Source organism: Drosophila gunungcola, chromosome 3R (assembly GCF_025200985.1).
Source record: "Drosophila gunungcola strain Sukarami chromosome 3R, Dgunungcola_SK_2, whole genome shotgun sequence".
NCBI classification, from domain to species: domain Eukaryota; kingdom Metazoa; phylum Arthropoda; class Insecta; order Diptera; family Drosophilidae; genus Drosophila; species Drosophila gunungcola.
This window is the reverse complement of record NC_069139.1, coordinates 24,330,465-24,352,816: the sequence shown is the minus strand read 5'-3', so window position 1 is coordinate 24,352,816 and position 22,352 is coordinate 24,330,465. Positions and strand designations below refer to the sequence as shown.

General features: G+C 46.3%; 8 protein-coding genes across 12 annotated transcripts; 3 read left to right on the top strand and 5 right to left on the bottom strand.

The window, feature by feature from the left end:
- Positions 1-52: 52 nt before the first annotated feature.
- Positions 53-4,261, bottom strand: LOC128251721 (serine protease inhibitor 88Ea). Of its 3 annotated transcripts, XM_052978848.1 has the most exons (4): positions 4,074-4,261; positions 3,936-4,010; positions 554-1,555; positions 53-478 (listed from the first exon to the last, which is right to left on the bottom strand). In XM_052978848.1, the coding sequence occupies exons 3-4, from the start codon at positions 1,538-1,540 to the stop codon at positions 182-184; spliced, it is 1,284 nt and encodes a 427-aa protein (XP_052834808.1). In that variant the 5' UTR covers positions 1,541-1,555; positions 3,936-4,010; positions 4,074-4,261; the 3' UTR covers positions 53-181. The 3 variants fall into 3 exon arrangements, with proteins under 3 accessions (XP_052834808.1, XP_052834806.1, XP_052834807.1); XM_052978846.1 differs by lacking the exon at positions 3,936-4,010 and having other exon boundaries at positions 4,074-4,254; XM_052978847.1 differs by lacking the exon at positions 3,936-4,010 and having other exon boundaries at positions 554-1,551; positions 4,074-4,175.
- Positions 4,262-4,537: 276 nt separating this feature from the next.
- On the bottom strand, positions 4,538-7,092 carry LOC128251722 (serine protease inhibitor 88Ea). Its single transcript, XM_052978850.1, has 3 exons — positions 6,959-7,092; positions 4,986-5,979; positions 4,538-4,928 (listed from the first exon to the last, which is right to left on the bottom strand). The coding sequence occupies exons 2-3, from the start codon at positions 5,964-5,966 to the stop codon at positions 4,635-4,637; spliced, it is 1,275 nt and encodes a 424-aa protein (XP_052834810.1). The 5' UTR covers positions 5,967-5,979; positions 6,959-7,092; the 3' UTR covers positions 4,538-4,634.
- Positions 7,093-7,613: 521 nt separating this feature from the next.
- Positions 7,614-9,798, top strand: LOC128251719 (MAU2 chromatid cohesion factor homolog). Its single transcript, XM_052978842.1, has 2 exons — positions 7,614-9,111; positions 9,176-9,798. Exons 1-2 carry the CDS (start codon positions 7,694-7,696, stop codon positions 9,654-9,656), a joined length of 1,899 nt encoding a protein of 632 aa, XP_052834802.1. The 5' UTR covers positions 7,614-7,693; the 3' UTR covers positions 9,657-9,798.
- LOC128251718 (zinc finger protein 436) lies at positions 9,678-13,049 on the bottom strand. The gene is made up of 4 exons (XM_052978841.1): positions 12,913-13,049; positions 11,866-12,005; positions 10,676-11,804; positions 9,678-10,622 (listed from the first exon to the last, which is right to left on the bottom strand). Exons 2-4 carry the CDS (start codon positions 11,983-11,985, stop codon positions 9,961-9,963), a joined length of 1,911 nt encoding a protein of 636 aa, XP_052834801.1. The 5' UTR covers positions 11,986-12,005; positions 12,913-13,049; the 3' UTR covers positions 9,678-9,960.
- On the top strand, positions 12,440-13,242 carry LOC128251723 (thialysine N-epsilon-acetyltransferase). Its single transcript, XM_052978851.1, has 4 exons — positions 12,440-12,606; positions 12,667-12,718; positions 12,770-12,845; positions 12,921-13,242. The coding sequence occupies exons 1-4, from the start codon at positions 12,532-12,534 to the stop codon at positions 13,240-13,242; spliced, it is 525 nt and encodes a 174-aa protein (XP_052834811.1). The 5' UTR covers positions 12,440-12,531.
- LOC128251716 (trafficking protein particle complex subunit 10) lies at positions 13,136-17,432 on the bottom strand. Of its 3 annotated transcripts, XM_052978838.1 has the most exons (7): positions 17,266-17,432; positions 16,984-17,207; positions 14,923-16,923; positions 14,238-14,855; positions 13,837-14,179; positions 13,341-13,590; positions 13,136-13,262 (listed from the first exon to the last, which is right to left on the bottom strand). In XM_052978838.1, the coding sequence occupies exons 1-6, from the start codon at positions 17,288-17,290 to the stop codon at positions 13,361-13,363; spliced, it is 3,441 nt and encodes a 1,146-aa protein (XP_052834798.1). In that variant the 5' UTR covers positions 17,291-17,432; the 3' UTR covers positions 13,136-13,262; positions 13,341-13,360. The 3 variants fall into 3 exon arrangements, 2 of the variants coding, with proteins under 2 accessions (XP_052834798.1, XP_052834797.1); XM_052978837.1 differs by having other exon boundaries at positions 13,238-13,590; positions 17,266-17,431; XR_008267236.1 differs by lacking the exon at positions 13,136-13,262 and having other exon boundaries at positions 13,456-13,590; positions 13,742-14,179.
- Positions 16,815-21,382, top strand: LOC128251717 (small G protein signaling modulator 3 homolog). The gene is made up of 4 exons (XM_052978839.1): positions 16,815-16,947; positions 18,253-18,466; positions 18,544-19,066; positions 19,129-21,382. Exons 2-4 carry the CDS (start codon positions 18,401-18,403, stop codon positions 20,952-20,954), a joined length of 2,415 nt encoding a protein of 804 aa, XP_052834799.1. The 5' UTR covers positions 16,815-16,947; positions 18,253-18,400; the 3' UTR covers positions 20,955-21,382.
- On the bottom strand, positions 21,252-22,244 carry LOC128251724 (DNA-directed RNA polymerase II subunit RPB7). The gene is made up of 4 exons (XM_052978852.1): positions 22,086-22,244; positions 21,710-22,030; positions 21,510-21,647; positions 21,252-21,454 (listed from the first exon to the last, which is right to left on the bottom strand). Exons 1-4 carry the CDS (start codon positions 22,095-22,097, stop codon positions 21,404-21,406), a joined length of 522 nt encoding a protein of 173 aa, XP_052834812.1. The 5' UTR covers positions 22,098-22,244; the 3' UTR covers positions 21,252-21,403.
- Between the last annotated feature and the right edge of the window lie 108 nt (positions 22,245-22,352).

Below are 22,352 nucleotides of genomic sequence, written 5' to 3'. Positions count from 1 at the left end.
CAAATAATAAATTTATATGATTCGTTTAAATTAGAAATATATACTTTCAAAATTCGGATCTTGTTATGGGCATAATTTATTATCGTTTAAGTTAGTTAAAATGTTTACATTGTCATCAACAGTCAAAACATAATTTGGTTAAGTTAATTGAGAAGTTGCGGCACCCTGAACTGCCAATATTTTACTGCTTAATTGTTTTTGGATCGCGATAGATGCCCGTAAACAGGATCGACCTGGAGGTGCGATCGTAGATGACGAAAAGGAACGGATGGTTGCACTCGAACTTGGCGGGCTCCACGGGCCTGGCCGAGCGGTAGGTGAAGAGAACTGTGGCCGCCGCCGCAGTGCTTCCCTCCTCGTCCACCTTGATCTTGGCCACGTGCTTGGAGTCTCCGATGGAAATGGCCTCCGAGGTCAAGTCGTCGAAGGTAGCGGAGGACTCGTCGAACATTTTCGTTACTCCCATTTTGACGAGGATCTAAAGGATGGAGCAGGTTTAGAAACAGGACTGGAAAGAGGATATTCACCCTCGTGGCATATAAGCAAGACTCACTGGGCTCAGTTCCAGGCGCTGTTCGAATTCGAACTTGGGCAGCGACACCTCAATTTCACGTGGCATGGCCTGCTTGAGCGACTCATCCAGGCTATCGGCGTTGAGCCGGGAGAGCACATCCTCCAATGAGTTGCTGTTGAAGGGCGGCAGGATGAGCACCATGGAGATGTCCGAGTTCTCATCGGGCAAGCTGTCGGGCTTCTCCTGCGACTCGAAGACCGTGCGGTAGGGCAGCTGGAGGACGTGGGCGCGCAGCTGCTCGTCGACGTTCAGCAGGAAGGTGCCCTTCTGCTGCATCATGGGCACCAGCGATAAGTTCGACGGCGAGGTGTAGAAGGGCATCGGAGCAGTCTTCTCCGTCTTGAACTGGCTGAGCCACTGGCCCTTGAGGTAGGCGGCGTTGGCCAGGACCAAGCGGGTGCGCGGAGTGATCTCATCGGCGCTGAGCATGTTGCGGATTTGGTTGTGCGTGTCCTGGGCGATCCAGTCGTTGATCTCCTTGCGCGACTCCTCGGGCTTGTTCTTGAAGTCGATCTTCTTGACCTCGTCAACCAGGCGGGTCTGCGCACAGTGTGTCAGCGGCAGATCGTTGGCGAAGAATATGCGGTCCGCGGAGGAGAACTCCAGCGGCATGTTGCTCTGACGCTCCTTGCGGTTCTTCTTCTCCAGGACGTAGGCGCTGCGCACCAGCTCCTTGGAGTCGGCCCAATCCAGATGCAGCACCTTCTTAAGCTCCTGCTCCGTCTCCCCGGAGGATCCGAAATAGGCGAGGAGCAGGGCGTGGTAGGTGCTGTACGGCGAGAAGAAGACGTTCTCGTTGGGAGTGCTCTCCCGGATCGCATCCAGCATGGACACGGCGAAGTTCTGCTGTCCCTTGTAGAGGTTTTCCCTGCCATCCAGTAGGCTCGCGTCGGGCTCAACGCCACAAAGTCCTGCCAAGGCGACAGCCGGCAGGATCACCATCAGAGATAGGCTGAGGATATGCATTTTTAGAAAACCTAGCTAAAGATGGAGAAAGTAAGATTGGTTTAGTTTCTAAAAATTATTATTAAGAGCTAAACAGTAATTAAAATTACTAATTAGCAAAGGAATTTGGGCTATTTCAGCTAGGGTATTATTATATTGTACAATGTATATATATATATATATGGTAATCTAAGGAGAGATAGATTATATATGATGGTATAGGTTTGCGATTTTAAGGTATTGTAGAATATTAAATATGTTTGATAATGTGGGATTAGAAAGGGAAGCTATTGGGTTCGCAAATATATTTGTCCTTTGGTTTCCTAAGGAGTTGCAGGTGGAGAGTAGGTGTTCCAGTTTTAGGCTGTCGTTGCAGAATGGGCATGTAAATTTTAACTTTACTATAAACACCCTGAAAATTCAGGAAGTTATCTGAAAAGTGGTTACCTTGAACAAACGTGACTGTCATCGAATTTTAATTTATTTTCTCTTTTATGAGTACCGACCAATTTATTAGACAATTGCAGCTTTAAAAACGCCTCTAAGCAACTCAAATTTATGCAGTGCCCATAAAGGGTTGATACTTATACCCGAACATCCATTCAAGTCATGATAATAAAATGTCAGAATTTGCTTTCAGAGTCATTCCTGGGCAAAACCCAGACTCATTAGGGGAGAATTCAAAGTAGAGTTGCGACTTTAAGCTCATTAGAAGGCGACTTCTTGGAGAAACTCATTAAAGTTTTTTTTCTTATATAAATGCAGGGAAAAACATTAATAGTTTAGGAGTTTACTTTTCCATTTCATGTGACATCAAAAGTGTTTAGCAAAAACTAATAATTTTCAATATTATATTTTATTATACGAAATAAATATTGAAAAGTTGTTAGTCTCAATTCATTCTTATATTCAAGTTTGCTAAATGTCGCCAATAATTTAAGGTAAAAGATTTAATCGGTAGATCAGGTGCAGTTGCTCTAAGCTAATCATAATTTAATGGGCGGAAAAATGAAATCAAATGACCTTGTTTGATGATCTTAAACAAATATTTAATTGAAATTAGTCGCTTCAGTTGGGGCTCGTTTAAAATCGCTTTTGGCTGATTCACCGAAAAGCTTTTCCACTCCATCAAGTTGTTTAAATTATCTTCGTGCGACAATTGCAACATCTCTGCAGCCACGACATAAAAAAAAAGTGAAAGTTTCCGCCGCTCTGCACTCGAAATTCGCAATCCAAACATAATGAACCCATATGCATCCATCGGAGCATGAATGAGGGTCCACAGATCGGGAGCTTTACATCGGATTTTGGCTCCAGCTCTTGGCCAGCTGAGCGATGACGAAGTCTTTGGTTGCGTGACTGCACTCGCAGCAATGAAAAGCGCTTTGTGTAAAAATAAAAAACCCAAAATTAACATTTCCGATAACCGGTTGCGGATCCCACCGGCAGACAAAACTATCGTATATGATTCATAAACGGTACACACATTGTTGGCGTTTCGAATTTAAGCGCGTACGCTCATTGCTGACCCTGTATTGGCGATTTTGTATTTTGTAATTGCTTTTTGTTGTTGTTACTTGTATTTTTGGTTCAGCACAGACGTAACGCTTGTTTCTGCGCATGCGCGGCTTTTTTGCTCACTCTCTGGGGTTTTTTGGGAGAATCCGAAAATATTGAACAACCAGTTTAAGCCGATAGGAAGCGGACATGTCAGCCTTATTTAAGCTGCATTGAACTTGGATTAACTGGGTTGGCAAAAGCACTTTGAATAACAAACATTTGCTTTCCGTATATTAGAAGTGATTGAAAAAACACTTTTGTATTTAAAAGTCTTTTCAAAACTCACCTACTAAGATACGTAGTGTAAAGTATTTTCAAAACTAACCTACTTCGAAAAAACACCACTGGATGATTCCCTTCAAATATTGAATTGATTAAATTCCCTGGAAGTGAATAAACGGAATTTTTGTTGATAACGTTTTGTTTTTATACATTTATGAAGAATAACAAATACAAATTATTCATTATAATTATCTGTGTAGCCTTAACTTGAAGTCTTCTCTTTTTTTAAATTTGACTGCATTTTATTATCAATTTTAATATTCTTAACATTTTGATTGCAAAACTTTTCCCCAAATAAAAATTTAATTCCTATAGCGAGCTCTATTGTTCATAAGATTATTATAAGCCAAGGTTGATGGTCACAATTGACCAGCATTGAAGAGATAACTTAAACCGTGTTTCAATGGAACTTTTTCACTTTTTTTTTCGCAAAAATTCCCACAAATTGTGAATATAATTGACAATATCAAAATAGCGCAATTGATTGCTTCATTTAAATTCCGTGAGTCAAATATACAAGTCCACATGCATATAATTTGTGTTCATATGTGCAATCGTTGACATGTACACATACCTATATGGTGATTAGTATTACAAAAACAGGCGACGCTCTAATATAAAACCGATTCGATAATAATCGTCACAAGCTCTGGGGGAGTTAAACAAATTGGGACAAACACTTGACAGACACTGAATAAATGGTGGGAAATACCTTCTTTAAGTGTAGGCTTTGAGTGGCACCGAAATCGTAATATAACTTAGACCGAGCGCAAGTCTGTCCACCTGCGGATAAAACTTTAAACTGAATCGGTCCCCAAGCGAAGCAGGGTACTTAGATCCGCCAAGCGCAGCTTTGATATCGATACACGGCAATCGGCGTCCAACAGGTGATCTTAACTCTTTGAACGGTCACCCCAGAAAACGAAAAAAAATGGGCTGGTTCAGCAGGTGTGTTAATAGCCTGCAGAAATAGTGACTTGAGGATTGTTTTTTATTTATTTATTTAGACTCGAATTCATATTAATCATTTATATTAATTTATTTTCCTCATTGACTAGGTTAAACTACCAAATTTTCATCGGTGTTTAGAGCAATTAAAATTGGTATTCTTTTAAATGATGTTAAGTCTCTTCACGTTTTATGTAAAAATTATCCAAAGTAAAAACAATTTTAAACTCTTCGTTAATACAAATTTTGTTGCCAAAAAAATGTTTAAATTTATTAAAAGACTTTTAAAATGCTGAATCAATGGAAAAAGAAAACGGCTTCACTTTTAGTGCTGCATTTCCCTGGGGTCGCTATAGACGCCTGCGAAAAGGATGGTTTTGACTTTGTGATCGTAGATGAGGAACAGGAAAGGATGGTCGCAATTGAACTGGTTGGGATCGGCGGGCCTAGCGGATCGACTGGAAAAGAGGACGGTGGCTGCCGCCGCAGTGGTTCCCATTTCGTCCACCTTGATCTTGGCCACATGCTGGGCGTCATCGAAGGAAACGTGCTCAAAGGTTAAATCATCGAAGGTGGCATCACCGGTGAACATCTGGGTAATGCCCATATTGGCAAGGATCTAAATAAGATACAAAAAATAAGCTTTAGAATTAGTAAATAGATTAAATATACTTACCGGAGTAATTCCAGTACGTTGCTCAAACTGGAATTTGGGCAGCGACAATTCGATCTCACGCGGCACGGAAGTTTCGATCAGATTCTCCAATAAGGTGGCATCCAGTCGGGTAATTACATCGTCAATGGAAACTTCGCTGGAGGACGGCAGGATGAGCACCATGGAAACATCGGACTTATTATCGGGAGTGGCATTTAACTTGTCTGCCCACTCATATTGAGTCCGGAAGGGCAGCCTGAGGATTTGGGATTGCAAGTTTTCGGCGATGTTCATCTTGAACGTGCCCTTCTGTCGCATCATGGGAACCACCTCCTGTTGGTTGGGGGTTATGTAAAAGGGCTTTGGAGTGGTCCTCTCCACCTTGAACTGGCTGAGCCACTGGCCCTTCATGTAGGCGGCGTTGGCCAGGACCAACATGGTATTAGAAGTGATTTCTTCGGAACTGAGAATGTCGTGGATCTGGTTGTACGTCTTATTTGCGATCCAGTCGTTGATTTCCTGGAGTGACTTCATCGGTTTGTTCTTAAAGTCGGTTTGCTTGATTTCATCGTTTAGGAGGGTTTTAAACTTTTTGACCACTTTCACCTTCTCGTCCACGAATATACGGTTCGCAGAAGAGAGCTGCAGCGGATTTTGAAATGCTCGCCGATCGTCTAACTTTTTTTGTACGGCATATGCGCCCAGCACCTGTCCCTTAGAGGAAGCCCAGTTCAGATAAAGCCCATTGACCAGCTGGGCTTCCGTGGTTCCGGACGAAGCAAAAAAGGCTATGAGCAAAGCATTATAGACACTGTACGGGGAGAAAAACATGTTGCCGTTCGGATTGTTCTTTCGGATCTGCTTCAGCATTGTTATAGAAAATTCTCTTTCTCCTTCGAATATTCTTGAACGATTCGTTAGTAGGGATTGGTCATGTTTGCCAATGTCGGCTAGGACAATTATAGGGAGTATCCCTAGCAGGAACAAGCTGAGGGTATGCATTTCTGAATTTTGTCTAAAAATTTAATGAAAATGTTAAGGTTATAGATTATTTAATTTATTTGCACTATGTATTATCAACTGGAAAGTTGCATTGTTATAATGCCAAAAATCAAAGATCTTAAAAATCATATGACATTGATTTCTCGTTTAAAAACCTGTATATTTTCGATTGGTTATTAAGTAATGTAAAATAACTCTAATAAAAACATATATATACATATAAAAATAAATATTTTTTTTTATTTAAATCTTGTTTTAAAACTTATAGATATAATTTTTCAAAGTCACTAATCTTTCAAAAAGTTTTTTTAGATCTGTACCTAATACCAATTACCCTTAATTAAGTTTTTCACCAATAGCATTGCTTATATTTATTTTAACCGCGGCAAAAATTCTACTCGGCTTATGACTTTAATTTTGACCTCATCTTCTTTTTATATTTTTTTTCTTGGAAATAGTAAGAACTCATTGTTTCACTATATTTATTGTTAGATAACCTGCGGGGTCAGCCAAAGATAACGATACTCTTGGACTTTCCCATGTCGAGTTATCGATAACTAAAAAAAAATAACGACAAATTACTTGTCATGTGCTTGTACTTTTACTTGTATTTACTTTTTATTAGATTATGACTTTTAGATTATAAGTGCATGAAATATATTTGTATTTTAGATTTATTTATCTAAGGATAGTTTTTAAAAAGGATGTTTTTCAAAAATAAATTATGTTAAAAAAGAAAAATTATCTTTGTTCGTTTTACATTATTCTGTTAGTTTATATATTTTCTTTATAATTAATCTCGCAACGTTGCAAAAATATATAAGTATTTTAACATTGATAAGAACATGTACAACGATCATTAGCATGTTCTTAGGTTTATTCAGTAGACGCTTTGCTTATTGATATTGCTTTTATCAATGTATTCATGTTTTGAAAAATAATAAAAAGCCTTTACAAAATAAAGCCAAAAATAAAATAATAATGTTAATTACCTTACTCAAGTGATGCACAGATTTTATTTCAAAACAGCAATTTGAGATGTCTGAACAACTGAACTTACAATCATTGACTAAATCATAAAGCAAGTAAACGGCCAAGCCCGACTTTAAAGAGATAAGCTCAGCTGATCCTCAAAAATTGTACGGTCACGCATTTTTAGAAAATACTGTTTTGATCACAGACGTAAGAAATTAAGCTTAAACATATGTAAACTTATTATTTTATAAACGGATTTTATGTATTGTATATATATATCTACAATTTTTTTCTTATAACATTTGCGACTAGGACATAATTGTAAATACATTTTTTAACTGTTCGAAAAAAAAGGCGCGGTTCAAATTTTTTTCACGGGAAATCGCATTTGAGGGCTTATATGTCCATATGAAATGTAATTTTATACAAGTACAGAAACATGTTTAGGTCATGGTTATTTGATCACAATTAATGGGTAAAATCAATTTTTATAGTACAATGGCACCAAAACACAAGTCAGTTCCAAAAAGTAACTACCCATTTTACAGAACTTTGCATAACATTCCCACTTTTAAGCAATGGATTTTACCGTAAATCGCCCATTTTCCACCGTGACCGCATACCGATAGCTGCGAACGCTTGTGCCACCACCAGCGCCGGTCCTGACCAACACTGGCAGCCACCACCGCCACAGCACAGTCGCGAATTGACAACAAAATTACGCGATAAACAAACCGAATTTGCTGTTCGAAATGAGCGCATCGACGAGCACGTCGGCGACGGCGTCCCAGGACGCCTGTTACATATCGCTGTTGGGTCTGGCGGAGTACTTCCGCACCTCGCAGCCGCCGAACATCAAGAAGTGCATCCAGTGCTTGCAGGCGCTCTTCACATTCATGCCGCCCTCGAAGGTCGAGGCGCGCACCCACTTGCAGATGGGCCAGATCCTGATGGCCTACACCAAGAATATCGACCTGGCGCGGAATCACCTGGAGAAGGCGTGGAGCATATCCGAGCCGCTGGCCAACTTCGACGTGAAGTTCGACACCGCTTCCCTGCTAGCACAGTTGCATCTGCAGACGGACATGAACTCGCACCAGGCCAAGGTGATGTTAAGACGCGCCGTGGAACTGTCCCAACACAACGTCTACTGGCACTGCAAGCTCCTCCTCCAGCTGGCCCAAATCCACGCCAGCGACCGCGAGTACTCGGCGGCCTCCGAACTGCTGGCCGTGGGCGCGGAAAGTGCCGACGAGGCGAGCGCCACGTACCTGAAAGTGTTGTTCCTGCTCTCGCGCGCCATGATCCTCATGATCGAGCGCAAGACGAACGATGTACTCGCCCTGCTCAACTCCGCCGGCCAGATCATCGACAACAACATACCAAATCCGCACCAGAAGGAGTACCTGAAGGTGTTCTTTCTGGTGCTGCAGGTGTGCTACTATCTGGCCCTGGGGCAGGTGAAGACGGTGAAGCCCAGTCTCAAGCAACTGCAGATGTCCATACAGACGATAATGGCACCCAACTGGCCCTCGGATGAGGCGATTTTCGGGGCCAATCAGCTGGAGATGTTCGTGTGGCTGCCCAAGGAGCAGCTTTACGTCCTGGTATACCTGGTGACCGTTTCGCACTCCATGATGGCGGGTTACATGGACAAGGCACAGAAGTATACGGAAAAAGCACTCACCCAGATCGAGAAGCTGAAGCAGCAGGAGGACAAGCCTATTCTCTCCGTTTTCAAGGTGATCCTGCTGGAGCATATTGTGATGTGTCGCATGGTGATGGGCAACCGGGAACTGGCCATCCGAGAAATAGCCGCCGCGAGAGATGTTTGCCTGGCTGCTCCGCAACGCAGCCTCCTGCGGCGCCACTCAGCCCAGTTGCACTGTCTCATCGGCCTGTACTCCATGTCCACCAGTTTCTTCGAACACGCCGAACGGCAGTTTGTTGTGTGCGTGAGCGAGACCACCGAGCGTGACCTGAAACTATTCGCCAACCTCAACCTGGCAATCATCTACCTGCGCACCAAGCGGGACACGGACCTCAAACAAATTCTGGATGCAGTGTCCACGGAGAACACGCACACGTACAGCAGCCAAGCGCTGATGGGAGGATTTTACTACGTCCAGGGCCTGCACGCCTTCCACAAGAACAGCTTCCACGAGGCCAAGTGAGTGGACTTGGGAAATATATCTTCAGGCTGGCATCAAGCTTTATATTCTCTTCTTTTACAGACGATTCCTTCGCGAAACCCTGAAGATGGCAAACGCTGAAGACCTGAACCGACTGACCAGCTGCTCGCTGGTTCTGCTATCACACGTCTTTCTCAGCATCGGAAACTCAAAGGAAAGTATGAACATGGTGACGCCGGCCATGCAACTGGCCAGTAAGATACCCGACATCCACGTCCAACTGTGGGGATCGGCAATACTCAAGGATCTGCATCGTATGTCCAAGGATGTGCAGCACGAGAAGGATGCGTATGCCAACCACGTGAAATACTCGGAGAACCTGATTGCCGACCAGCGCAAGTGCGTCCAGAGTGCGCACCACGAGCTGGTGAACTGGTTTCAGGGCGATCCGCCCGTGACGAGCGGTCCGCCTGCCGCCGCCATGCTGCTCCTGCCCGAATCCTCCGTCGCAGCCTCAGCCGCCGCCATCGCCTCCACGTCGGCGGCCATGCAGCCCGCGGGGCAGTACGGCCAGTTCTACTAGCAATGAGGCGATGATGCAATGTACCATTTAAGCTTTTATTTTTATCTACGATCTAGCGACTAAGTTAAAACTAAAGATGTTCTAAAGTTGTGAATTTTGTCATAAAAAGTGTTCCCAAGGGGAAGAGTAGACGGAAATGTAATCAGATGAGTCTTGCGATTTTGAGTGGTTAAACATTTTTCAGTTGCTGCTTCGGTTGAACGGAGATAGGCAAATAAGATAAACCCAGATAATAATCATTTGTGCAATCGGGAGAAAGTAATGACCGACTTTGACTGAAGATTTGCACATTTCTCATACCAACTTAAAGTACCATCGCAGACTCAGTCATCTCATTAAGGTCTTCCTTAAGGGCTCCGCTTCCGTTCTCCTTGTTGCTGAGAAATGTGAAGTGCACCAGGCGCTTGTCGTGTTGCTCGTGGGTGGCCAAATGGGACCTCATATCGGGCATCGACTTGAACTCCTCGCTGCACACCGGGCAGATGTAGATGCGATCGCCCTGGTGAGTGCGCTGATGCATCTGGCAATCGCCCCGTTGGGTGAAGGTCTTCGAGCAGAAGGGGCAGACGTACGGCCGCTCGCCAGTGTGCGTCCTCCGATGGTTCTTCAGCACATTCAGGGCGGTGAATCTCATGGGGCACAGGTCGCATGCGTATGGCCGTTCGCCCGTGTGCTTCCGTTTATGCTTGGCCAGGGAGCAACTGGTCGTGAACCTTGCCAGGCACACTTCGCACTCGAAGGGCTTGTCGCCGGTGTGGGTGCGGGCGTGAGAGGCGAGCTCCGCCTTGGTCACGAACGAGTGCGGGCAGAGCTCGCACTTGAAGCTCTTTGTCTCGGAGTGGCGCAGCTTGTGCTGGCGCAGGTTGGCGTTCTGGGTGAAGCTTTTCCCGCAGATATTGCACACAAACGGTTTCTCCCCGGTGTGTATGCGCATGTGGTCACGCAGAGTGGATAGCATGGTGAATACTGCAAAATAAGGAGTCGATTATTTCTGCTCAATGGGTTTGCATCCAACTTACCCTTCTGACAGACTGTGCACTGATTGCGCAGATTTCGCTTGTGCCCCTGCACCATGTGCTTGCTCAGCTGCTCCTTGGATTCACACTGCATCCCGCACTCCGGGCAGTTGTGTGCACTATGGTTGGCTTGATGCTCGGCCAGGTGATCTGGCGATACGAAGACCTTTTCACACTCGTTGCACTTAAAGTTTCGGTTGATGCAGCCCTTCTGACGTCTATGAATCATCAAGGATTTTTCCAGCGCAAAGCCCGCATTGCAGTGATCGCAGTGATACTTGAGCTCAGTTGTCAAGGCTGCACTTGCGCTGCTTACTGCCACTGTGATTGGTCCTCCGACTGCATTTAGGGATTTGCGGTTGCTTCCCAACCGAAGCGGCTTGGATGGAGAAGCTGCTTCGGCCGAAGGCGTGGCTTGTTCATCCTGCTTTAACACTGCCCGCCGGCGGGAAGATCTTTTAGTCGGCAGGGCTAGTTGTACTTCCGCAACATCCTTCTTGGGATCTACAGGCTCGTCCTCCTTTTCATTCTGTTGCTGCGTCAGGAGCTTGGCAGCGCTCTTCCTTGTGGTGACCTGCGGAGCGGGTACTGTGATTACCTCCGCCTCGTGGTCGACTTCCTCGAATATGTCCAGGTTACACTCCCTAATCTGCTGCTCCAGCTCGTTGTCGTCGCCTTCGTAAATGACATTGGTTTGAGTGAACACCACTTCCTTTTCGTCCTTCAAGCTGCCCTGGACATGTAGGATGAGGTTGGTGGTCGACTCTACGGGCTCATCCGGCAGCTCGTAGTCGAAGACCTCACCCTCGCCCTCGTAATCCAGGTCCACTGAACTCGTCGACTTGATCAGGCAGGTGGTCTGTTCGGCATCTGTGGTGGCCACCGCATCCGTTTGCACGGCGGCTGTGCATCTGCTGGGCTCCCAACTTACGGTCTGCACAGCCTGGTCCGACGTGATCACTGGACAACTGGGGGGCACCTTGTTTTCGGGCTCCTCGGGCAGGGCATTAGGCAGCAATTGGCGCAGGGTGCGGCTGGAGTTCTCGCACTTGATCTTGAAGGTGTAGCATCGATTGACTTCACCCAAGCAACTTATGCACACTTTCTCGGGCAGATTATCGTGGCGACGAGGCTTAAAACAAAGCGTTTACCCCGATTAACATGGAAATCCGGGTTACTTAAGGGCCGCATACCTTGGTTTTGGTAAAATCCCTGATCATGTCCGCCAGGCAGCCGCCTGATCCCCCGTCGTAAATGGACAGGAAGGGTCCCGTCGAGCACAGGCAGGTCAGGCAGATCTTATCCACATCCATTTCGCAACGCAATCGCTTCTCTTGATTTTAAAACAACAAAAAATTAATAAACAGGCGGTGCGACCGCACTTCGGTTAACAGTAAATAACAAGCGATAACAGAATTCAGAAATTTAAATACAGTCTGGTCACACCTAAATTGATGTAGGCGGGACTTCTTAAAGGGTTCATAAGTCAAAAATAAAAATAATTCAAATAAGGTATCGGTTTTGGTAACTGTTACGTTAAAGGAATTACTTTTTTCCAAATTTGGAATTAATATATGCAATAATAGGAGTACTACAAAAGCTGAATTTACCATTCAATCGGACTGCTATAAAAATTAAACAGATAAATAGATTAAACTTTTTTTAAAATTTCAAAAACAAAAAACTAATTTATTTTTTACTACCGATAACCAATAAAATTTTTCAGTTTTCATTCTAATTTTTAAAAAATCATTTTAGTCACGGAATTATCGCTCATCCCTATTAATTTGAGGTGTTTGTCCAAAAGATAAGCTGGTTTAACCACAACCAGTACAACATAACTTAATCAGGTCAAAACTATGTCGAAATCCGAAGAATTCACATTCCGGCGTGCTAAGGCTGATGATATAAAGGATGTGTTATCTATGATTCAGGTTAAGATTTTTAAAATTACATTTTTTTGTAATATTTGAGAGCTATTATTTGAAATATAGGAACTAGCTGACTTTGAGAAAATGAGCAATGGCCCGCAGCTTACCGAGGAGGGTAAGAAACTCAATTTTGAAATCCACTTAACTAATTGCTTTCCAAACACAGATCTTAAAAGAGATGCAGGACTAACTGGGGGCCAAGAATATTGTGAAGTTTATGTACTTATAGACAATGCTACAAAGTGAGTACAATAAATACTTTATATTTAAGTAAAAAAATATATAACCTATATATTCTGATATATTTACATTATCAGCCAGGCAATTGGCTACTCCATTTGCTACAAGGCATACTCCACTTGGCAGGGTCGATACTTCTTCGTCGAGGACATCTACGTGCGGCCAGAGCACCGAACGCGTGGCGCCGGCAAGCGAATCTTCCTGGAGGTCTCCGCCCGGGCAGTGGAGCTCCAATGCCCGCGCCTGGAGTTCAATGTTCTGGAGTGGAACCCAGCCCGCCAATTCTACGAACGCCTCGGAGCCGTGGATTTGACAGCCAAAGAGGGATGGCACTACTACCGCGTTGAGGAGCAGCAGCTAACCAAATTGGCCAAGGATCTGGCTGCATACAAGACTTGATGTGATTTCAATTTTTACTTCTTTATAGTAGAAAGATAAATAATTAATAATACTTGACCATAGGCCATATGTATGTGCTACGAGTACATTGCAATTACTTTGTATTCAATTTGGCTTCTCACTGATCCCCGGCCACACTAGCTATGACATGGATCTGCGTGCTCTTCGTGGAGTTGTAGACTTGTCCGGGCGGAAAGGGATGCACCTTGGAGTGGGCATCGGTCTTGCCCTTGCCCCCGGCCGTGTACTTGGACAGTCGAATGCTTGGCATGGGCAGAAAGCCGGTACTCAGCGGCATCACATCCAGGGATATGGAATGACTGTCCACGTCCTTCATGGAAACCACACCTAGAAGGTTCAGTTGAAAATCGTTAGTCAACCAATCACAAAAACATTGAACATCGAAGTTAAGCTAATTTTTAATAGTGTTAAATGTTTCCAATTAAAAGCAAGGGCGAATCTAGTTAGTGCTACGTGTCTCCCACTCCAGAGAACTTACCCATATCTTAAAATGCAAAAGTGAATCGTGTGTAGAAAAATCAGAATTAAATCATAAGCAAAGACAGGCAGAAAAGAACAAAGACTCCAACTCACCCGCTGAGCGACCGCAGACGGCCCACAAATTCTGATCGTTGAGTACTTCGTACATCAGATCCGTGTAGGGATTCTCATGGACCTTGGTTATCTTCAGGTTCAGGTTGCACACGGTGCGCAGGCGGCACAGCTCATTGGGTTCCAGCTGCGCCTGCAGCTTGAAGAGCGTAGTGTAGTCCACGAGATCAAAAGCGCATCCATAGGTTCTCCACACTTCCGGTTGCGAAAGTGGAGCGTATTTAATAACAAAATGCACTTTGACGACAGGCAGCTCATGCTCGGTTTTGAGGGGCTCAACTTGGATCTCATACAGATATGTGACTGTTAGCGATTTGTAGATTTCCTACAAAATAACAATGGAAATCATTAAAAGACATTGGACTACACCACACTCCACTTACTATGGGCTGATGGGGCTCGGGATTGAGGTCTAGCAGTTGCACACCGGGTACATCACACTTGACCAGAGCATTCTGCAAAAGGAGATGTGCATCTAGGCCCTTCATGATCACCTGTAAGAACTTCTGAGTGCCGCATGTATGAAGCCGGCAAGTGGCCTCCATGGCTGGTTGAAACTCGACGGGAATCGGCAGCTCAGTGCGGGACCACGGGCAACTTAGGGCAATGTGGTGCTCATGGACACTCTTGGACACCTTACGGCCCGGCATATCAGTCAGAACCTCCAGAGGAATTTTACGTTCCTCGAACGACTTGAATTGCAGCAGCGGAACCTGCAGTAGACTTTCAAAGGATGCATCTTCATTATAAGCGGCTACATCCTCCGAGTTCCGCGCCTGTCGTATGCGCAGGTTCTTTGAGCAACGCAGTGTGATTTTGGCATCGGGCGGAAAGATGAAACTTCCGCCGGAAACATTCAGGGTAATCGGCTGCACCATACCGGCAATAAGTGTCTTGAACTCCAAAGTGGCACTGGCTGGCTTGGTGCTGATCTCAAAGCTGGGAGGCGTGAAAGGAAGCTGCTCGGACAAAAACTCCAGGCTGGACATGCTGACGCAGAGCTGAATGAGACACACAAAGGAATAATTGAAATATGTATCAGGAAAAACCACTAAGAAGACCACCCACCTGTTTGAACTGCCAGCTGCCCACTCGAGTGGCCTTTGCCTTGAGTTCGATCAAATTGACGCCTGGTTGAAGGGCAATGTTCTCTGCCTGCACAAAGTTGGTGAAGTCCGCCTGGACACTGGGCGAGAGCTTCCGCTTGGTGCTGCTGGTCCGACGTACGGGCTGTTTGCTCTTGGGCATGTCGCAGGCCACGGCTGCTGAGTGCAAACGATTGTCCTGTTTGTAGACAAGCTGCAGGGACACCTTCAGACGGGTCGTGGACTCCTTGACCTTCACCACCGACGGAGAGGAAGTCAGAGACACGTTTTCCATGGCTAGTTCCAAAGGAGCCGCTTGCAACTCATAGCAAAGCTTTATATTTTCAGCAACGATCACACGCGGGTAGAGGCTCTCTACTTTCAGCTGCACCAGGATGTAATTATCTTGAATAATAGGTTTTGGTGTGACAACCTCAATGTCCAGGACACGAAAGTGATCCTCTAGCACACAAAAGTTGGCATTCTCCATGGACGGCTGAGCCGATAGAGTTGTCTTCAGAGTTTTGAGCGATTTAAGGAACTCATCAAAATAGAAAGTTCGCACTAAAGTCTCCAATTCGGCGCAACAAGATATAGAGCTACAGGTCTTGGTGTAGGCCAGCGAGTCGCCCATCTTGCGGTAGCAGTTGGCCAGCTCGAGCAGCGTCTGGGAGCTCAGCATATGCCAGTTTTCCGCCTTCAGTTCCCTGAGGAGATCCGTGAAGAATCCAACCGCCTTGTGCGGCTCATTTAGGGCACAGTAGAAGTTTCCCAGATCCAAGCCCACCAAACGAGCCGAACGCAAGCGGGTTACATGTTTGTACGTACTGATGGCCAACTCCGCCAGCTCCAGGTAGAGCTTCTGGAATGCCTGATTGGAGCCCAATGCCTCCTTGAGCTGCTCGGCCGCTGATTTTTTGGGCTTGCGGTTGGGAGAACGCTCCCGCAGCTGAGGTGTGGCCTGCAGGAACTGCTGCTGCTCCGGCGGGGCATCCCCTATTCCCGACGACAGCTGCACCACTATGTGAAGCTGCTCTGAAGTGGGCGTACAGCCGGGCAAAAGGCCACACAGCTTGCCCAGCTCATAGAGTTTGTCCTTGGCCAAGTTCCAGATGGGAGCGCAGTGCTGGAAGCAGGTAACCTCGTTGGGCTCCATGGCCTGCTCGCACAGCTGCAGAACCTCCAGAGCGCAAACGAACTCCCAGCAGCAAAGAGCGCCCTCCTGGCACTCCAGCTTAATGAACTCCACCTCGCGCAGCGTGGAGAAGAGGAAGTTGAGCAGCCTCTTTGCGATTTCCGGGATGTCGTTGCAGGTAAGCAGCAGATAGGCCTGCCTCTCGAACAGGTAATTGCGGAATTCCAACAGGGAGACCCCCTCGTCGCGTATCTTGTTGCGCATTTCGAACCGGTCCGACCGGGTCAGGCAAATGCCATGGAATGCGTCCAAGGGCCGCCGAAAGTGGTTCAGCCACTGCTGCTTCTCATTGAGGCCAGTGTGCGTTATGAACTGCGAGAACATGGCGTCCAGCTCGTCGTACTGTATCAGCGCCTCGGTGGGCAGCTCCAGCTTCTCGAAGATCAGCGCCAAGTCCTCCTGCATAAAGAAGTACTGGCGAAAGTCCCAGCCCTCAAGGTTCCGCTTTTCGCGCTTGCTCCGTATGAGTTCCTCGTACTTGACAATGTTGCGATTATAGCTGGTGAGCATCAGAAAGCGGATGCGCTGCACCAGGCAGCGGAACGACTCCGTGGACTTCTGCTCGAACTTGGCCGGGTTCAGGACGGAGATGCAGCGATCGTCGTTCTTGGTGCTGAAGTCCAGGCGGATCTTGTCCAGCACCGTGGTGCGTGGCATAAAGTTTTTGGTCTTCCGCATGTCCAGTGTCTCCACGAGCAGAATCATCCAGTCCGAGACACCGTAACTGGTCAAAAGTTTGAGCCAAGTATCGATCTCCTCCCTGGTGGAGGCCTTGTAGGCGTCAACGTCCTTGAATAATGGAGTTTATTGGAGGTGAGTCCATGATTTCTTGACCTTAAGCCAACTCACATTGCATTCCGTGACGAATATGTGCAGTATTGGGTGCTCCAAGATGCTCCAGTCACCTGTCTTGTACTTCTCCAGAGCAGACACATTGAACTGCTGGGTCTGTGCCTCCAGACGAACATGTTTAGTGGGGCGTTGGAAGGTGCGTCTCCACTCGCATGTGTCCAAGGGGATTGCATTCAGGATTTGCGACTCAAGCGAGCGAAACAGCGGGCCCGAGCCCGAATCTAAATAAGTGTTTTTCATTAGATTGGCATGCAATTCATATTATAGTTTACAACTCACATGTAATGATGGGCTTTATCTGCATTGTTTTTGTGGTGTTTTTTGTTTATTTCATTGGATTAACGAAAACCACCCAACTTTCTGTGCCAAACAGCTGATTTTAGAGCGAGGGCGTGAGACTCGATTGCCCTTTCAATTTATTTTATCAATTATCGACTGGAAATGTTTAATGTACTTTAATTTCTTTGTAGAACCTTAATCTTTATATAAAACATTTAAATTAAATTAATTAATCCTATCTTTTCATTTTGAGCATTTTCTGGGTATTCTACAGGTGTTTTTCGGCAGCCCTGATCATGGGCGTAGCCAAGAGGGTTAAAAAAATAAAACCGGAAGTTCTTCTAGATAAATATAACTGTGAAATAGTACTTTAAACCTTGTAAAACCTATTTTATTTGATGGAATTTAGGATTAGCATAACATTTTTATAAGGTTCTTTTTTCATTTATTTTCCATTGTTTTTTTATTTTTATGAAGGCGGAATATTTCAAGAATTTAGTATTTAAATCGGAGCAAAACTGGCGAAGGTATGGCTATTTTTGTATTCCTATAGTGTACTAATGTTGTAAGCATTTTGAATTTTTCCCAAATTCACGTTTTCAAAGTCGGTGCAAAATGCAACCACTGAACCGATCTTTTTAAAAATTTTAACAACATATCTTTACTTTTTCCACGAGGTAGCGTTGTTGAGTTTTTCTTTCAAACTTGTTAATATATATTATCTTACAGTCAAAATTTAACAGATATTTTTTTATCAAGGCTAACAGATTTTTTTTGCAAAAAATTAAGTTCTTTCTAAAAGTGAAAATTAAAGTGACGAAAAACCGCCCGCGACGAAAAGCTGCCAAAAAATTGACTTTCTTTTACGCGAATGAACTCTACTACCTCCTTGTGGTGTTTACAGCACCCATGAATCCCTTTTGCCCCACCCCTGACTTTGCTAGCTTGGCTAAAAATCGATACCACCCACTATCGCCTATCGAACAGCTGACAGTGAAATCAACTTTGGAAGCCAATTGGAAACAATGCAGAGCAAAAATTAAAATTAGTCTTTAACACGCCAGCAACAGACACTCGAAAGCCACTTTCACTGAATGCTCGACCAGGACACGGCCGGAGAGTAGCCAATCTCAGAATGGACATGGCCAGGAGCATCTTTGGCCGCGATCATGAGGGTTACGTGGGCCGTGAAGAGCATACGGTAAGCGCAAATTGACCAGAAAAGATTGCTTATCATGGTAATTAATATTTATCGTTCCACCCTGGCACTGCCAACAGCGCAAACTGCAGAACCTGGGCTCGGAAGACGATCTGGGCGAGGTGCCGCCCATGATGGAGGAGTTGAGTGTGGTCGATGGAATCCGGCCTAATCCCGGGGGACCCTTCTCAGCCCTGACCGCCTCAATGTGGCCCCAAGAAATTCTAGCCAAGCTTGGCAGCGGCGCAGAGCTGGCCTCCGGGCCAAACGACCAGCCGGAGTACCGCTTCGATGAATTCGGCTTTCGGGTGGAAGAGGAAGACGGGCCTGAGCAGAGCTCCAACAAGCTGCTGAGCATCCCGTTCGTGGAAGACGCCCAGCAGCGGCTGCAGTGGATAGCGCACTTGGAATTCTCGCACAACAAGGAGGCCACCGAGTTGAGTTGGGAGCATGTAGATGTGATGCTTCCACGCACCGAAAAGCTGCGCAACATGGTCCGCCAGGGCATCCCCCACACCCTGCGCGCCCAGATGTGGATGCGCCTGTCTGGAGCGCTGGCCAAGAAGCAGAAGAGCGAGACCAGCTACCATGACATAGTCAAGGGTAGGATCTAACACGAAAAGGCGCCATGGCATTTGTTTATTCATTTCCTCTTCTTTTGTTAGCCTCCAGCAATGACCAGTTGATGACTTCAAAGCAGATTGAAAAGGACCTACTGCGTATCCTGCCTACGAATGCCTGCTTTAGCAATCCGAACGGCACAGGCATTCCCCGCCTGCGACGCATCTTGAGGGGCATTGCGTGGCTCTTCCCCGACATTGGCTACTGCCAGGGGACCGGCGTGATTGTGGCATGTCTCCTGCTGTTCATGGAGGAGGAGAACGCCTTTTGGATGATGGCCACCATTGTGGAGGACCTGCTGCCAGCCTCCTACTACAGTTCCACCCTGCTGGGCATACAGGCGGATCAGCGGGTGATGCAAACGCTCATAGCCAATTACCTGAGCAGCGTAGACGAGTCGTTGCGGAAGCACGACATCGAGCTGTCGCTAATCACGCTGCACTGGTTCCTCACCCTGTTTGCCAACGTGGTGCATATGAAGATCCTGGTGCGTATCTGGGACTGGTTCTTCTACGAGGGCTCCATCGTGCTCTTTCAACTGACGCTGGGCATGCTCAAGGTGAAGGAGCAGGATTTGAAGCACCTCGAAAACTCCGCTCAGATCTTCAACTCGCTTTCGGACATTCCCGGCGAGGTCACCGACGTCGAAGTGCTCTTCCGCCAAGCCCTGGAGGTGGGCGGATCGCTTAGCCAGACGGTAATCGACACCCATCGTCGGCGCCATCTGGCGTACCTCATGGCGGATCAAGGCCACCAGATAGGAAACCCCGAGGCTGCACCCAATCTTCCCAAGCAGCAGCTTGCCCGGCGACAGGTGCGCAAGAGCAAGTCTATCCTGGAGGCCTTTCTCTTTCGCGGCGACGCCAGCGAAGGTGATCAGCTGAAGAACAAGAACATTCGGCAAACAGAGATCCTCGTAGACCTAAGGGAGGCTATTCTTAAAGTGGGTCGCCACTTTATAACCATTGAGCCCAAGCTTTCCGGCCACATCCAGTTGACTGCCAACTACAGCACCGAGTCACATGCCAAGGACCATGAAAACTTTATCAACGTGGCCAGGACGCGGAAGCGTCGGGCCAAAGCCCTACACGACTTCGAGCGGCACGATGACGATGAGTTGGGCTTTCGGCGTAATGACATAATCACGATCATCAGCCAGAAGGACGAACACTGCTGGGTGGGTGAGCTAAACGGCCTGCGCGGCTGGTTTCCGGCCAAGTTCGTGGAGCTGCTGGACGAGCGAAGCAAGCTGTACACCTCGGCGGGCGACGATGCAATCTCGGAGACGGTGACGGACCTGGTGCGGGGCACCTTGGCGCCGGCCATTAAGGCTTTTTTGGAGCACGGCATGAAGAGGCCCACATTCCTGGGCGGACCAATCCATCCATGGCTATACATTGAAGAGGCGGCCACCCGGGAGGTGGAGAAGGACTTCGAGTCGGTGTACAGCCGCCTGGTGCTCTGCAAAACGTATCGCCTGGACGAGGATGGCAAGGTGCTCACGCCGGAGGAACTGCTCTACCGCTGCGTCCAGGCCATCAATCAGACGCATGACGACGCCCATGCCCAGATGGACGTAAAGCTGCGCTCGCTCATCTGCCTGGGTCTCAACGAGCAAGTGCTGCATCTCTGGCTGGAAGTGCTGTGCGCCTGCCAGGAGGTCGTCCAGAAGTGGTACCACTCGTGGAGCTTCATCGACTCACCGGGCTGGGTGCAGATCAAGTGCGAGCTGCGCATCCTCTCGCAGTTCGCCTTCAACCTGAATCCCGACTGGGAGCTGCCCCCAAAGCGCGGCAAAGAGTCGCAGCCATTGAAGGACGGGGTGCGGGACATGCTGGTGAAGCACCACCTCTTCTCGTGGGATCTGTGAGGCCCGCTTCCGCCTTGTACAGATTTCCATAATCGTTTGCAATCGGCAGCGTATCCGATATCTCATTGCCCCTTCTCGTTTCAGCCATTTCCAAGTGCAATCGCAATCGTTTATATCATAACAGCTAGCATTCGCTTTTTAGGTACTTCTTTGTTGTCGTACTCCCTACTTAAGTGCTTTATCATAACGATCTTTAGCTGTAACTATGACTTTAAATCCGCCCTATGTATAGCTCGAGCCGTTTGTTTACTTAACGTCCATCCATTATTATAATACCTAGACCACACACCACTCTACTAAATTACAAATGTAACGTACCTTTAAATTGAAATCAAATCTTATAAAGTACATACATATTTATTACTATATACACATAGATGTTTAACTGTCTAAATGCATTTCATTAAAGTTTAATATATATATTTAAATTGTACACAAGACGGAAGTTTCTAGTTGCACACCAGACCCAGGTAATCGTCCATCAAGGTGCCAATGGCAAACTAAGAGAAATGGAAATAAGAATGCAAAAAACCTTGTGTCAACGATGAAACTTACGATTCCCGTGGCGTCCACTCGGGTTCCCACAATCTTGAGCCGTATTTTATCCTCTCCGGAAATGACCACGTCCTCATCTTTGCTCTTGTAGCAGGGCGGATTGCCATTTGGACAGAATTGCATATCGGCGGGAATTGACTGGAGGAGTAATCACTTGGTAGTACATAATTCCAGGACTATAACTATGTTATTTCACCCACGTGATGAGAGATGAAGCAGGACAGCGGACCGATCTCTGCAAACATGCCCACTTTGTTGATCTGCTTGACCACCGCGTCCAATACTTCGCCCTTAAACGGCCGGAAGACGATGGCCTTGTATTTCACCGGGTACACCACGAATCCCTGGCCCGGCTGAATGACACCGGATCCGATCTGGTCTATCGTCGTCACGGCTATCACGAACCCGTACTTTCCCGTGCAGGTGCCCTCCACCTCGGAGTAGAGTTTCTGCTTCACGGTTTCCAGCAGCTGCGGACCAAAGTAGCGTGGATGCAGCAGGATCTCGTGCTCCAGCGATATCTGCGAGGGATACGGATCAGCACCTTCTTTCTGCACTCCGGAATAACTAACTTACGTGGTAAAACATTGTAAATTATGTTTTATTTTGTTAAAAACTGCAATAAACAGCCGGAACCGCTTAAAAGACGCTGCTGACAGTGTGACCGCACTTGGCGACGAAAAATAAACCGATTTTGAGGGAAATTTACCGCCAATTATAAATTAAGATCTGGTTAGGGCGGGACATTCAAATAAAGTTAACGGAAAGTAATTAATATACTTGATGTTACTATCACGAATTTTTTAAGGTTTAATTGCTTTGTTTCCCATTGATTTCAAAAAA

Excerpts from the sequence above, each read along its gene's own strand:
- LOC128251721 (XM_052978848.1), bottom strand. The coding sequence starts at position 1,540 with ATGCATATCCTCAGCCTATCTCTGATGGTGATCCTGCCGGCTGTCGCC. Across the intron at positions 479-553 it reads AGCGCCTGGAACTGAGCCCA|ATCCTCGTCAAAATGGGAGT; the intron begins GTGAGTCTTGCT and ends TCCATCCTTTAG.
- LOC128251722 (XM_052978850.1), bottom strand. The coding sequence starts at position 5,966 with ATGCATACCCTCAGCTTGTTCCTGCTAGGGATACTCCCTATAATTGTC. Across the intron at positions 4,929-4,985 it reads AACGTACTGGAATTACTCCG|ATCCTTGCCAATATGGGCAT; the intron begins GTAAGTATATTT and ends TATCTTATTTAG.
- LOC128251719 (XM_052978842.1), top strand. The coding sequence starts at position 7,694 with ATGAGCGCATCGACGAGCACGTCGGCGACGGCGTCCCAGGACGCCTGT. Across the intron at positions 9,112-9,175 it reads AACAGCTTCCACGAGGCCAA|ACGATTCCTTCGCGAAACCC; the intron begins GTGAGTGGACTT and ends CTTCTTTTACAG.
- LOC128251718 (XM_052978841.1), bottom strand. The coding sequence starts at position 11,985 with ATGGATGTGGATAAGATCTGCCTGACCTGCCTGTGCTCGACGGGACCC. Across the intron at positions 11,805-11,865 it reads GGGATTTTACCAAAACCAAG|CCTCGTCGCCACGATAATCT; the intron begins GTATGCGGCCCT and ends CTTTGTTTTAAG. Across the intron at positions 10,623-10,675 it reads GTGCACAGTCTGTCAGAAGG|TATTCACCATGCTATCCACT; the intron begins GTAAGTTGGATG and ends CTTATTTTGCAG.
- LOC128251723 (XM_052978851.1), top strand. The coding sequence starts at position 12,532 with ATGTCGAAATCCGAAGAATTCACATTCCGGCGTGCTAAGGCTGATGAT. Across the intron at positions 12,607-12,666 it reads ATGTGTTATCTATGATTCAG|GAACTAGCTGACTTTGAGAA; the intron begins GTTAAGATTTTT and ends TTTGAAATATAG. Across the intron at positions 12,719-12,769 it reads CCCGCAGCTTACCGAGGAGG|ATCTTAAAAGAGATGCAGGA; the intron begins GTAAGAAACTCA and ends TTCCAAACACAG.
- LOC128251716 (XM_052978838.1), bottom strand. The coding sequence starts at position 17,290 with ATGCAGATAAAGCCCATCATTACAT. Across the intron at positions 14,856-14,922 it reads GCAGCTGGCAGTTCAAACAG|CTCTGCGTCAGCATGTCCAG; the intron begins GTGGGTGGTCTT and ends TGTCTCATTCAG. Across the intron at positions 13,591-13,836 it reads CGTCTGCGGTCGCTCAGCGG|GTGTGGTTTCCATGAAGGAC; the intron begins GTGAGTTGGAGT and ends TGAACCTTCTAG.
- LOC128251717 (XM_052978839.1), top strand. The coding sequence starts at position 18,401 with ATGGACATGGCCAGGAGCATCTTTGGCCGCGATCATGAGGGTTACGTG. Across the intron at positions 18,467-18,543 it reads TGGGCCGTGAAGAGCATACG|CGCAAACTGCAGAACCTGGG; the intron begins GTAAGCGCAAAT and ends CACTGCCAACAG. Across the intron at positions 19,067-19,128 it reads CTACCATGACATAGTCAAGG|CCTCCAGCAATGACCAGTTG; the intron begins GTAGGATCTAAC and ends TTCTTTTGTTAG.
- LOC128251724 (XM_052978852.1), bottom strand. Across the intron at positions 21,648-21,709 it reads CCTGCTTCATCTCTCATCAC|TCAATTCCCGCCGATATGCA; the intron begins GTGGGTGAAATA and ends TTACTCCTCCAG. Across the intron at positions 21,455-21,509 it reads GAGTGGACGCCACGGGAATC|TTTGCCATTGGCACCTTGAT; the intron begins GTAAGTTTCATC and ends CATTTCTCTTAG.